At 40.2% G+C, this 15304-nt stretch overlaps 1 protein-coding gene across 2 annotated transcripts in view; it reads left to right on the plus strand.

The window, feature by feature from the left end:
- TCP11L2 (t-complex 11 like 2) overlaps positions 1-15304 on the plus strand; it is a 113333-nt gene that overhangs the window by 13801 nt on the left and 84228 nt on the right. For both annotated transcript variants that reach the window (XM_053717005.1, XM_053717006.1), the window contains one exon: positions 8989-9121. In XM_053717005.1, the coding sequence (XP_053572980.1) occupies positions 8989-9121 (133 nt within the window). The remainder of the gene's footprint in view (positions 1-8988; positions 9122-15304) is intronic.

Below are 15304 nucleotides of genomic sequence, written 5' to 3' on the forward strand. Positions count from 1 at the left end.
GCTAAAAAATATATATACATATTAGACATTTTAATACACTTGCTTGCCCTTTGGTGTATTTTTTGTGATCACATAATTGGGCTGTGCTGCTATTAGCCACCTGAGGAAGACCAGGACCTGCTGGGAGTTTTCCAGTCTGCTGGGCGACTGTTAGGTCCCAGCCTGCTGTTAATGCACCTGGAGGTGCATTGGATCTTGTAAGTTTATTCTTTACTTACTTGTCTCTCTGTCTTAACAATACTGGGCTATGTGCATATACTTTGTGTCCACATAGGATATCTACTATCAATCCCCTCAGGGACATCTTCTGGGTATCCAATTCAATCCCACAGTGAGCTGGACCTCTACGAGGCTCCGGCCTGCATCAATAGCACCACAGGGTGCGCTGCTCTTGTGAGTATACATCTGGATTTGTGTTTATTGGAGCCACTTATCTTTGCATTACTAGGCCATGTCGGTTTTTTCTTTTTTCAGTTAAATTGAAAAGTTGATTAAAATTAAAAGTCCTATCTGAATAATGAAAGTTTAATTTATACTAGACTGTCCCTTTAAGTAACTCTCCGAGCGTCAGCACAATGTTATCTATATGGCTCACATGAAGTAGCACTTCCCTGTTCTGAAGCAAATAAAAAAAGTATGTGATAAGAGGCAGCCTTCAAAGGCATAGAAATGAGCATACGAGTCTACCTAGGTTTAGCTTTCAACTAAGAATACCAAGAGACCAAAGCACATTTGATGATAAAAGTAAATTGAAAAGTTGTTTAAAATTACATGTCCTATCGGAATAATGAAAGTTTAATTTTGTCTAGACTGTCCCTTTTAACATTGCATGCTCTATCTGAACCATTAAAGAAAACATTTGGGTTTAGTATCCCTTTAAACAAGTGTTTCACAAGGCTTGCTTGGTGGCGGGAAAGTCGCCTCCTAAGCTTATGACAGCTCATTCTACAAGAGCAGTTGCAACATCGTAGGCAAATTATGTATCTTTAGAGCAGATTTGCAAAGCTGCCACTTGGTCTCTGCATACTTTTTCTAAATTTTATCGCTTTGATGTTTTTGCTTCTTCGCAAGCAGTGTTTGGCAGGAAAGTCCTTAAGGCCACAGTGTCATTTAAATAGGAACTACCACAAAAATTGTCCCACCCTTTCCGTAACATAGACCATCTGCTTGGTTGTTAATCTCATATTTTATGGAGAACTGTGGACAATCATCACTTTAGGAAAGAAAACAAAATTTATGCTTACCTAATAAATTATTTTCTTTCTGAGTGATGATGGTCCACAGGCCCCGCCTGTTTCAGTTTTTGGAGCAACAGTTCTAATGACACCTCTGCAGACCCTGCTTTGTCTTTCCTAACTTTGGCCTAGATTTAGAGTTTAGCAGTAGCCGTCAAAACCAGCGTTAGAGGCTCCTAACGCTGGTTTTAGGCTACCGCCGGTATTTGGAGTCAGTCAGGAAAGGGTCTAACGCTCACTTTGCAGCCGCGACTTTTCCATACCGCAGATCCCCTTACATCAATTGCGTATCCTATCTTTTCAATGGGATCTTTCTAACTCCGGTATTTAGAGTCGTGGCTGAAGTGAGCGTTAGAAATCTAACGACAAAACTCCAGCCGCAGAAAAAAGTCAGTAGTTAAGAGCTTTCTGGGCTAACGCCGGTTTATAAAGCTCTTAACTACTGTGCTCTAAAGTACACTAACACCCATAAACTACCTATGCACCCCTAAACCGAGGTCCCCCCACATCGCCGCCACTCTATTACATTTTTTTTAACCCCTAATCTGCCAACCGCCACCTACGTTATACTTATGTACCCCTAATCTGCTGCCCCTAACACCGCCGACCCCTATATTATATTTATTAACCCCTAACCTGCCCCCCACAACGTCGCCGCCAGCTACCTAACATAATTAACCCCTAATCTGCCGACCGCAAAGCGCCGCCACCTACATTATAGCTATGTACCCCTAATCTGCTGCCCCTAACACCGCCGACCCCTATATTATATTTATTAACCCCTAATCTGCCCCCTCAACGTCGCCTCCACCTGCCTACACTTATTAACCCCTAATCTGCCGAGCGGACCGCACCGCTACTATAATAAAGATATTAACCCCTAATCCGCCTCACTCCCGCCTCAATAACCCTATAATAAATAGTATTAACCCCTAATCTGCCCTCCCTAACATCGCCGACACCTAACTTCAGTTATTTACCCCTAATCTGCCGACCGAATCTCGCCGCTACTGTAATAAATGGATTAACCCCTAAAGCTAAGTCTAACCCTAACACTAACACCCCCCTAAGTTAAAGGGACACTGTACCCAAATTTTTTCTTTTGTGATTCAGATAGAGCATGCAATTTTAAACAACTTTCTAATTTACTTCTATTATCAATTTTTCTTCGTTCTATTGATATCTTTATTTGAAAAAGAAGGTATCTAAGCTGAGGAGTCAGCAAATTTGTGGTTTAGAACCATGGACAGCAATTGTTTATTGGTGCTGTCCAATCAGCAAGGACAACCCAGGTTGTTCACCAAAAATGGGCCGGCATCTAAACTTAAATTCTTGCTTTTCAAATAAACATACCAAGAGAATGAAGAAAATGTGATAATAGGAGTACATTAGAAAGTTGCTTCAAATTGCATGCTCTATCGGAATCACAAAAGAAAAAATTTGGGTACAGTGTCCCTTTAAATATAATTTAAATCTAACGAAATAAATTAACTCTTATTAAATAAATTATTCCTATTTAAAGCTAAATACTTACCTGTAAAATAAACCCTAATATAGCTACAATATAAATTATAATTATATTATAGGTATTTTAGGATTAATATTTATTTTACAGGCAACTTTGTAATTATTTTAACCAGGTACAATAGCTATTAAATAGTTAATAACTATTTAATAGCTACCTAGTTAAAATAATTACAAAATTACCTGTAAAATAAATCCTAACCTAAGTTACAATTAAACCTAACACTACACTATCAATAAATTAATTAAATACAATACCTACAATTATCTACAATTAAACCTAACACTACACTATCAATAAATTAATTAAATACAATATCTACAAATAAATACAATGAAATAAACTAAGTTACAAAAAATAAAAAAATATTTACAAACATTAGAAAAATATTACAACAATTTTAAACTAAGTACACCTACTCTAAGCCCCCTAATAAAATAACAAAGCCCCCCAAAATAAAAAAAATGCCCTACCCTATTCTAAATTAAAAAAGTTAAAAGCTCTTTTACCTTACCAGCCCTGAACAGGGCCCTTTGCGGGGCATGCCCCAAAGAATTCAGCTCTTTTGCCTGTAAAAAAAACACATACAATACCCCCCCCAACATTACAACCCACCACCCACATACCCCTAATCTAACCCAAACCCCCCTTAAATAAACCTAGCACTAAGCCCCTGAAGATCTTCCTACCTTATCTTCACCATACCAGGTTCACCGATTGGTCCTCGGAAGTCTTGATCCAAGCCTCGGAAGTGTTGATCCAAGCCCAAGCGGGGGGCTGAAGAGTGACGTCCATCCTCGGGCTGAAGTCTGGATCCAAGCGGCGACTGAAGAAATCCATCATCGGGCTGAAGTCGGAAGTCCATCATCGGGATGAAGTCTTCTATCAAGCAGCATCTTCAATCTTCTTTCTTCCGGAGCCATCATCTTCCAGCCGACGCGGAACATCCTCTTCTCCCGACGCCTACTCGCCGAATGACGGTTCCTTTAAATGACGTCATCCAAGATGGCGTCTGTCGAATTCCAATTGGCTGATAGGATTCTATCAGCCAATCGGAATTAAGGTAGGACAATCAGATTGAGCTCGCATTCTATTGGCTGTTCCGATCAGCCAATAGAATGCGAGCTCAATCTGATTGGCTGATTCCATCAGCCAATCAGAATTTTCCTACCTTAATTCCGATTGGCTGATAGAATCCTATCAGCCAATCGGAATTCGACGGACGCCATCTTGGATGACGTCATTTAAAGGAACCGTCATTCGGCGAGTAGGCGTCGGGAGAAGAGGATGTTCCGCGTCGGCTGGAAGATGTTGGCTCCGGAAGAAAGAAGATTGAAGATGCTGCTTGATAGAAGACTTCATCCCGATGATGGAGTTCTTCAGTCGCCGCTTGGATCCAGACTTCAGCCCGAGGATGGACGTCACTCTTCAGCCCCCCGCTTGGGCTTGGATCAACACTTCCGAGGCTTGGATCAAGACTTCCGAGGACCGATCGGTGAACCTGGTATGGTGAAGATAAGGTAGGAAGATCTTCAGGGGCTTAGTGTTAGGTTTATTTAAGGGGGGTTTGGGTTAGATTAGGGGTATGTGGGTGGTGGATTGTAATGTTGGGGGGGGGTATTGTATGTGGGTTTTTTTACAGGCAAAAGAGCTGAATTTTTTTACAGGTAAAAGAGCTTTGAACTTTTTTCATTTAGAATAGGGTAGGGCATTTTTTTATTTTGGGGGGCTTTGTTATTTTATTAGGGGGCTTAGAGTAGGTGTAATTCGTTTAAAATTGTTGTAATATTTTTCTGATGTTTGTAAATATTTTTTTATTTTTTGTAACTTAGTTCTTTTTTATTTTTTGTACTTTAGTTAGTTTATTTCATTGTATTTATTTGTAGATATTGTATTTAATTTATTGATAGTGTAGTGTTAGGTTTAATTGTAGGTAATTGTAGGTATTTTATTTAATTAATTTATTGATAGTGTAGTGTTAGGTTTAATTGTAACTTAGGTTAGGATTTATTTTACAGGTAAATTTGTAATTATTTTAACTATTTTAGCTATTAAATAGTTATTAACTATTTAATAGCTATTGTACCTGGTTAAAATAAATACAAAGTTGCCTGTAAAATAAATATTAATCCTAAAATAGCTATAATATAATTATAATTTATATTGTAGCTATATTAGGGTTTATTTTACAGGTAAGTATTTAGCTTTAAATAGGAATAATTTATTTAATAAGAGTTAATTAATTTCGTTAGATTTAAATTATATTTAATTTAGGGGGGTGTTAGTGTTAGGGTTAGACTTAGCTTTAGGGGTTAATACATTTATTAGAATAGCGGTGAGCTCCAGTCGGCAGATTAGGGGTTAATGTTTGAAGTTAGGTGTCGGCGATGTTAGGTAGGGCAGATTAGGGGTTAATACTATTTATTATAGGGTTAGTGAGGAGGATTAGGGGTTAATAACTTTATTATAATAGCGGTGCGGTCCGCTCGGCAGATTAGGGGTTAATAAGTGTAGGCAGGTGGAGGCGACGTTGTGGGGGGCAGATTAGGGGTTAATAAATATAATATAGGGGTCGGCGGTGTTAGGGGCAGCAGATTAGGGGTACATAGGGATAATGTAAGTAGCGGCGGTTTACGGAGCGGCAGATTAGGGGTTAATAATAATATGCAGGGGTCAGCGATAGCGGGGGAAGCAGAATAGGGGTTAATAAGTGTAAGGTTAGGGGTGTTTAGACTCGGGGTACATGTTAGAGTGTTAGGTGCAGACTGTTAGGTGCAGACGTAGGAAGTGTTTCCCCATAGCAAACAATGGGGCTGCGTTAGGAGCTGAACGCGGCTTTTTTGCAGGTCTTAGGTTTTTTTTCAGCTCAAACAGCCCCATTGTTTTCTATGGGGGAATCGTGCACGAGCACGTTTTTGAAGCTGGCTGCGTCCGTAAGCACCGCTGGTATCGAGAGTTGAAGTTGCCTTAAATATGCTCTACGCTCCTTTTTTGGAGCCTAACGCAGCCATTCTGTGAACTCTCAATACAAGCGGTATTTAAAAGGTGCGGCCAGAAAAAAGCATGCGTAGCTAACGCACCCCTTTGGCCTCAGAACTCTAAATCTAGGCGTTTGTTTTTTATTCTCTACTCGGCTATACATTAACCTTAGACAGAGGTGGAATGGGATTTTAAGCTCTTGAATGGGTTCTTGACCTCCACCTAGTGGTGGGAAATATATTGCATATGTTATAGATGAATGTGGACCATCATAATTTCCAAAGTAAAGAATTTATCAGGTAAATGTTTTATTACATTTGCTTTGTTCTTTTGATATCATTTGTTGAAGAGTAAACATAGGTAGGCTCATAGGAACTCAGGAGTGTGCACTTGTCTTTAGAGCTCTATGACAGCAGTGTTTTGCAACATTGTAGCAGTTATACATTGTTACAAACACTACTGTCAAAATGAAACGTATACACTGCTGAGTTCCAATGAGCCTACCTATGTTTACTCTTCAGCAAAGGTGTAAACAAAGCAAATTTGATACTAGAAATACATTTTGAAAGTTGTTTAAAATGGCAAGCTGTATCTAAATCATGAATGTTTTAATTTTTACTTTACTGTCCCTTAACCCCTTAATGACCGGACCATTTTTCAATTTTCTTACCCATAATGACAATGGCTATTTTTACATTTCTGCAGTGTTTGCGTTTAGCTGTAATTTTCCTCTTACTCGTTTACTGTACCCACACATATTATATACCGTTTTTCTCGTCATTAAATGGACTTTCTAAAGATACCATTATTTTCATCATATCTTATAATTTACTAAAAAAAAAAAGATAAAATATGAGGAAAAAATGGAAAATACACACTTTTTCTAACTTTGACCCCCAAAATCTGTTACACATCTACAACCACCAAAAAACACCCATGCTAAATAGTTTATAAATTTTGTCCTGAGTTTAGAAATACCCAATGTTTACATGTTCTTTGCTTTTTTTGCAATTTATGGGGCAATAAATACAAGTAGCACTTTGCTATTTCCAAACCACTTTTTTTCAAAATGGGCGCTAGTTACTTTGGAACCCTGATATCTGTCAGGAATACCTGAATATCCCTTGACATGTATATATTTTGTTTTAGAAGACATCCCAAAGTATTGATCTAGGCCCATTTTGGTATATTTCATGCCACCATTTCACCGCCAAATGCGATAAAAAAAAAAAAAGTTCACTTTTTCACAAATTTTGACAAAAACTTTAGGTTTCCCACTGAAATTATTTACAAACAGCTTCTGCAATTATGACGCAAATGGTTGTAATTGCTTCTCTGGGATCCCCTTTTTCAGAAATAACAGACTCATATGGCTTTGTGGTTGCTTTTTGGTAATTAGAAGGCCGCTAAATGCCGCTGCGCACCACACATGTTTTATGCCCAGGAGTGAAGGGGTTAATTAGGGAGCTTGTAGGGTTAATTTTAGCTTTAGTGTAGTGTAGTAGACAACCCCAAGTATTGATCTAGGCCCATTTTGGTATATTTTATGCCACCATTTCACCACCAAATGCGAGCAAATAAAAAAAAAACTTTACATTTTTCACAATTTTAGGTTTCTCACTGAAATTATTTACAAACAGCTTGTGCTATTATGGCAGAAATTGTTTTAAAAGCTTCTCTGGGATACCCTTTGTTCAGAAATAGCAGACTTATATGGCTTTGGCGTTGCTTTTTGGTAATTAGAAGGCCGCTAAATGCTGCTGCGCACCACACGTGAATTATGCCCAGCAGTGAAGGGGTTAAATTAGGTAGCTTGTAGGGAGCTTGCAGAGTTAATTTTAGAGATCAGCCTCCCACCTGACACATCCCACCCCCTGATCCCTCCCAAACAGCTCTCTTCCCTCCCCCACCCCACAATTGTTACCGCCATCTTAAGTACTGGCAGAAAGTCTGCCAGTACTAAATAAAAGAGTTTTTTTTTTTTAAATAAAAATTATAAAATATTTTAGTTGTGATGGACCCCTGCCTTAGCACCAACCTCCCTGATCCCCCCCTCCAGCTCTCTAACCCTCTCCCCTACCTAATTACCGCCATCTTGGGTACTGGCAGCTGTCTGCCAGTACCCAGTTTGGCCCCACAAACTATTTAAATTTTATTTATAACTTTTATTTGTATGTTTAATTATTTCTGTAGTGTAGCAGCCCCCCCACAATACCCCCACCCCCTCCCCCTCCCAGATCCTTTTATATGTAAAAAAAACTTTTTTTTTTACTTTTTTTTCCCCCCCCCTTCCTTCATTGGTGTCATTGTGGCTAATGCGCGCACGCGCACCAACGTGCACACGCTCCTTCCTCCCACCGGACAAAGGCACCATCGGCACCATCACTACCGGTGCAGAGAGGGCCACAGAGTGGCTCTCTCTGCATCGGAGGCTTGTAAAGGGGTATTGCAGGATGCCTCCATATCGAGGCTTCACTGCAATACCCTCAGAGCTGCTGGAAGTGATTGTGATCACTTCCAGCACTCTGTTAGACAACTGACGTACCAGGTATGTCCATTGTCATTAACTGCTTGTTAATGCATGACGTACCTGGTACGTCAGTTGTCATTAAGGGGTTAAAGGGACACTAAACCCTAAAATTTTCTTTCATGATTCAGATAGAACATACAAATTTAAACAGCATTACAATTTACTTCTATTATTTATTTTGCTTCATTTTTTAGATATTCTTAGTTGAAGAAAAAGCAATGCACATGGGTGAGCCAATCACCCCAGGCTTCTATGTGCAGGAACCAATCAGCAGCTACTGAGCCTATCTAGATATGCTTTTCAGCAAAGAATATCAAGAGAATAAAACAAATTAGATAATAGAAGTAAATTAGAAAGTTGTTTAAAAATGCATGCTCTTTCTAAATCATGAAAGAACAAATGTGGGTTTCATGTCCCTTTAAGTCTCAGTTTTGTGCAATTATTTAAATACACAAGATTTGAGAGAGATTGCACAAGGTGTAAATCCCTTTTATTAGTTGCTATAATTATTTTCATTTTGTTACACTCTCACTCGTACATTGTGCTGACACTTAAAAATGTATTCACTTGCCCAACCTGTGAGTAGATGCCTATATCTACAAAATAAATTACTAAGATAGACCCAGGGATTTGAAGCAGTGATTATTTTTACCATTATTTTATATTAAAACTTTTTAGATTTTTCATTCTAAAGAGCAAATTTTTATTTTTCTCTCCAGCAAGTCCACCAAAATCTGTGACTTTGGATGAAGTGATGGCGACTACAAGAAACATGTCTAATTTAGTGCTGGCCCATGAAATTGTCGTGAATGAAAACTTTCACCTGGATAGTATAGACCCTCCTGAAAACAGGTATGGTTGTAATTGATAATGCAGAAATAAATTATGCACTTTACACCATTAGATACAAATATGTAGAATGGGGCAGCGCTTTTGACCCTCTTCTCGATTTTCTTTGGCCTCAAAATGCCTCAAAAAAACAAAAGGTCACAATAGTGAAGTACCGATCATACGCCACATATTGTCTGTACATTCAGCTATTTGGTAATACAGACTTGCTCTTGAGAGAGTCAATTTTTGTTGAAACGCGTAGAGATGCCGACAAATTAAGCTGAAGATAAACTTTTTTATTGTATTTTAAAGTTTTTTTTGTTTTTTTATTAAACTACATTTTATTACATCCTGTCTTCAGAAATCAATCTTGTTTGATGACAAAACACATGCATCAGACAATTCAAAATATCTTGCAAGTACTTTCCACTTAGTATACATGGTGTTTCGTCAGTACTTCACTATTGTGACCTTTTAGGTTTTTGAGAGTCATATTGAGGCCAAAGAAAATTTTAAAAGAGGGGCAGAAGCACCGCCATTCTACATATTTGCATCTTTTGATAGAGTCGGGGGAGAGACTTCTGGCGAGCTGCATAATCCTAAGGGAAGTGTCATCCATATTGTATCTTTAATTGGTTTGATTTATTTATACTTTACATCATTACTATACAAAAATTGAACACATTCAAATGTTTTAAAGTTGTCAAGAAACATGTAACTGATGCTGCTTACTATACAAACACTTTTCCCATGAACAGCATGGTAAGTTCTTTTGCACTGTTCATATCCAGTTTCTAAATTTTGTTATTAGTAGCATTCAGTTTGTCCTACTGATTGTGTTAGAACAGACTAATTGGCTGTGAGAATTATGAATAGGCATTTCTTTATAAAATAATGTACTCTTTAGGGTTATAACAATAAATATATGATTGTAGAATACCATACTAGTCACAAAAAAGCAATTGTGCCAGCTGTAAGGTGATAGACAGACCTGCTTGTGAGGTACGATCTGATGTATACTACTTTTATACAATATTACCTGCTAGACAATGAGCTTGTGGGCTTAAATACTGGAAAACATAAGTGCACAACTGTTAAGACAAACTGTTAGGGAGCTGAAGGGAGCAAATAAACATGTTAATGTAGGTTGTGTGCATCTCTGATTAGTTGATGTTGATAGATCTGTAAGCAAGAATTTAAGGAAGTAATAATGAGGAGAGAAGTAGGTCTTGGGCTGGTGCTGGAATGTTTGCAAGACAGAAATGTAAAAGAGAGCATTGTTGCTGACAGCTATGTTAGCCTCAAAAATAATATCTACAATACTGACCATAAGGGAAGCTAAAAGGAAGACTAAAAAAATACAGCTTTTGAGCTACATGTAAGGAAGATGAGTTTAGCAGAGGCCTGTAACGGAAGCTTCCGTTACTTTTGTACTTGGAGAGGAATGCAGGCCAGCCTCCTCCCCACCGACTATGGACCCTGGAACTTGACTCTGAGAACTGAAGGGCCCTGAAGATTCCTGTGTTTTGTTGGAGTATAAGGTGACAGCCCAATCCAGCATTGTCTGCTGCAACCCCTCCCCCAGACTCTGAATGTTTGAGCTAATTGAAATCTCCTGCTCTAATGCTGGGACCCCCTGTTGTTGTCTAGTCTAGGTGTGAAGTGTCTTTCTGTTATTGTGTGAGTCATCCATTGTCCTTTTGTAAGTCAGGATGTGATTAGAATCTTGTTTAACTAACCATTGTCTGATGTTTGTCTCATTGTATAATATTTGTTTCTATTGATTATGTGGTAAGGTAAATACCCCCCTTTGTTGAAAATGTATAAAAGCTGTGTTTTCTGTGCAATAAAGCAGTTCCTATTTTGACCCTCAAGCATTCAGTCTTGGCTAATGTTCTTGGGGGTAGCTATAACAACTTGCAGCGGCCGTTACTCTAAAAGCGGAAGGTATCCAGTGGAGGTTCATGGGTTGGTGTTTGGTGGGAGGAAGCTGACTTTAGCGGGTATACCCAGTCTGAGGTACCGAGACCCGCTCCTCCTTACGGAGCAGTTCCAAACTACCAGTGGGACCTCGATAGAAATGGCAGCTGAATTCCAGTGGAGATTGCAGGCAGCACTGGCCCAGTTTGATGACCCTGTCTGTCTGTTTGGCAGAGGGCAAACTGGCCTGGAAGGATATGGTTCGACGGAAACTCTGGAACAAGGCTCTCCAGTTTGAACAGGACTACCAGGGGAAGTCCCTTCCTACTCCAGAGCAGCAATACTGGCTCCAGATGGATCTATGAATGCCGTTCCTGGGAAAGCAGCCCTGGGAGGAATGGATGGCCGAATTGGACGGGTTGGTCCAGACAGAGATGGAGGTGGATGAAGGGTACTGGGCACTGCGGTGGTATGCGGCCCAGGTGTGTCCGGAGATGGAGACGGATGGTCCTACAGAGGGCTATGACTACTGCGGCCCAGGATTGCTATTTGAAAGTCTCACACAGGACCCCCACTGCGGGAGTACAGCAGATTGGCATCAGGAGGACATACTGGAACACAGAGAGCTGAGTCTGAACCTTACAAAAGTACCCAGGCTGAGGGATGATCTTGATTACCTAGCTGCACACGAGTGGGAGCTAGAAAAGGCATATAAAAGGCTGTTAGATCTCGTTCAGCAGCATGCCTCAGAGCCTGCAGAGGGCTATGGTGCAGCGATCAAGGATTTATTGGACTTTTCCTCAGAGGAGTGGCAACCGGTAATGAGCTGCTAGACCACGATCAGCAGCCTGGCCCTGAGCTTGCCACACCACTAGAAGTGCTGGTAACAGGGCAGGGCACCAATGGACTCTGTCCAGCACCTGTGATATCTCTGGAGTCCCAGGGAGAGGAGGCAGTCGATTTCTCTATGCAGCCACAGGCTCTAGAGATTGATAATTTAATAGACTTTTCACAGACCGGTGAGCCTCCAGCAGAAGAGATGGCCACAGGGCAGAGCACCCCTGGCCTCTGCCCAGCACCTGCAGCAGCTCCTGGAAGCCAGGGAGAGGAGGTAGCCAACCTCTCTCCACAGCAGCAGAGTGAGTTCCAGGGAGAGGAGGTAGCTGACCTCTCTCCCCAGCGACAGAGCGGTTTCCAGGGAGAGGCTGTAGCCGACCTCTCCCCACAACAGGAGAACCAGTTCCAGGGAGAGGAGGTAGCTGACCTCTCTCCACAGCGGCAGAGCTAGTTCCAGGGAGAGGAGGTAGCCAACATCTCTCCCCAGCAGCTTAGTGTGTTGCAGGAAGAGGAGATCAGCATTCTCACTCCCCAGTGGCCATAAACAAAAATGGAATAAAGTTTTGGGCTGGGCCATCCGACTAACACAGGTCCAAACCAGTGGGTGGTCTGTGGTACCTGGTTAGTCTACCCTAGGTGGGGGGAAGAAATGTAACGGAAGCTTCCGTTACTTTTGTACACTTTTGTACTCGGAGAGGAATGCAGGCCAGCCTCCTCCCCACCGACTATGGACCCTGGAACTTGAGGGGATTCTATGATTTGGGAGGCGGGTGTCCATGGTGCATTTGGAGTACTTTTACCCTGGATTGAGGTTTACACCATTTCCATGAATTCCCAGAGACTCTGAGAACTGAAGGGCCCTGAAGATTCCTGTGTTTTGTTGGAGTATAAGGTGACAGCCCAATCCAGCATTGTCTGCTGCCACAACCCCCCCCCCCCGACTCAGAATGTTTGAGCTAATTGAAATCTCCTGCTCTAATGCTGGGACCCCCTTTTGTTACCTAGTCTAGGTGTGAAGTGTCTTTCTGTTATTGTGTGAGTCATCCATTGTCCTTTTGTAAGTCAGGATGTGATTAGAATCTTGTTTAACTAACTATTGTCTGATGTTTGTCATTGTATAATATTTGTTTCTATTGATTATGTGGTAAGGTAACTACTCCCCTTTGTTGGAAATGTATAAAAGCTGTGTTTTCTGTGCAATAAAGCAGTTCCTATTTTGACCCTCAAGCATTCAGTCTTGGCTAATGTTCTTGGGGGTAGCTATAACATCTTGCAGCCTCCGTTACTCTAATAGCGGAAGGTATCAAGTGGAGGTTCATGGGTTGGCGTTTGGTGGGACGAAGCTGACTTTAGCGGGTATACCCAGTTTGTGATACAGAGACCCGCCACAAGGCCCATTTATATTTGTCCCTAATTGTCATCAGTGACATGTTGTTGACTTTCACATCACCTGAACCTTAGGGATAAATGTAGACTGCAAGGAAAATAGAACTTAGCAGTGTTAGATAAATCCGGAAAGTTAGAGAGCTCTTTCCCAGAGAACTTACTGGGATGTAAAACTGAGCCTTGTTTCTCCAAAAGCAGAGAGTGATAAAGGGGCAGAGAACCGCAAGAGGGCTATGTCGATAAAGGAATAGTGCAAGTTCAGCAGTATCTGTAATAATGATGGCAGGTGGGCATAAGGAAATTTAAAAAAGATAACTAGACAGAGTTATAAAAGAAATAAAAAGCATCTTTGTCTAGAGAGGGTGAGTGCAGAAATAAAATGTGTAAAATAGTTCAGAAAGTCATACTAGTTTCTGTTGCCTGTGAGCGGAGCTTCTCTGGATAAGCCACGCCTTTTAGTTGGAACAGTAGGCAAAGTTTCCAGAATCCTTCAATCATCGCTAGTTAGTAAGCAGGGGCCATAGTCTTCTGGGAGGGGCAAAATGCCATCCTTGTCACAACACTACACTTACCAACTTGGGAGGTGATGATTGAAGGATTCTGAGTCCTATGGAAACTTTGTCTACTGTTCCAACTAGGAAGCACGGCTTATCCGGAGAGGCTCCACTTACAAGCAAGGATAGAGCCGTAACTAAGTGAGTTGGTTGTGACTGACTGAGTGTTTGTGTAGTGAGTATCTTCTGTAACCTATAATTACCGAAACTCTGAGTACACTCAGGAGGAGTCTATGCCGTGGTGGCCTCTTAACATTATAAACACTTTATATTTACCTGGTACATGCTTATTGCACTAAGTGCCTAGGTTTTGTTCTTGGAACTGTCTAGGAGCTGTGTTTCCTTAGCAATTTTTTTGCGCTCTCACATACCTTTCTATTGTGTTTTTTTATCACTTAATAAAATATGGTCACTTGGAACCCTACTGGAGTTTTTTAACTCATAGTGGTGCAGCCTTGGTCACACTTTAACAAGTAGTAGTTGATACTTGTTTGTTTCATTTTTTTGTATTTTGTTGTTTATTAGATTTGTGACAGCAGATAGGGCTAACAAATTGTCAATGCTTGGTTTAAATAGTTAGGTTTGTATCAGCTCTTCCTAACAGAAAATGAGTTTAAAGGGACAGCGTACTCCTTATATTTTCTCCCTTTTAATGTGTTTCTATTTTACCTACTGGAGTGTATTAAAGTGTTAAGAAATAGCTCCTTCACCTTCATTTTCTAATTTTAAGTAGTTGATTTTGCCTATTGCTAATTTTAAGTAGTTGATTTTGCCTATTGCCACACCTATATTGAACATTTGTGGACTTAGGTTCTGGCTAAAAAAATAACATGTAAGCAAGAAGGTTGAGATAAAATAATTCTTCCAGTAGGGTTCTATGACAGAGAAATACAGGTAGCCCTCAGTTTACGCCGGGGTTAGGTTCCAGAAGGAATGGTTGTAAATCGAAACCGTTGTAAATTGAAACCCAGTTTATAATGTAAGTCAATGGGAAGTGAGAGAGATAGGTTCCAGGCCCCTCTCAAAATTGTCATAAGTAACACTTAATACATTATTAGCTTTGAAATGAAGACTTTAAATGCTAAACAGCATTATAAACCTAATAAAATAATCACACAACACAGAATATATAATTAAACTAAGTTAAATGAACAAAAACATTTGCTAAACAGCATTATAAACCTAATAAAATAATCACACAACACAGACTTCACTTGCATTTTTCTGCAAACAGTTTTTTTCTTTGCATTCCAATCTGGACTGATTTATAGACAGGAAGATCTTGTTCCTTTGAAATCTGCTCGATAGCTCAGGTCTGGTTAAACTGATTAATTTCAGCTTCCTTGGCTTTGCTGCAACACAAGCGGACAGCTCCACCTACTGGCTATTTTAATAAATGCTCTGCTTCTCAATGCTTTTCAATAGCAGTCACATGACTGGAAAAAATGGTTGTTATTCTGAAACGGTGTAAATTGAACCGTTGTAAAACGAGGGCAACCTGTACTGA

The sequence above is a fragment of the Bombina bombina genome, chromosome 6 (genome assembly GCF_027579735.1).
Source record: "Bombina bombina isolate aBomBom1 chromosome 6, aBomBom1.pri, whole genome shotgun sequence".
NCBI lineage: Eukaryota > Metazoa > Chordata > Amphibia > Anura > Bombinatoridae > Bombina > Bombina bombina.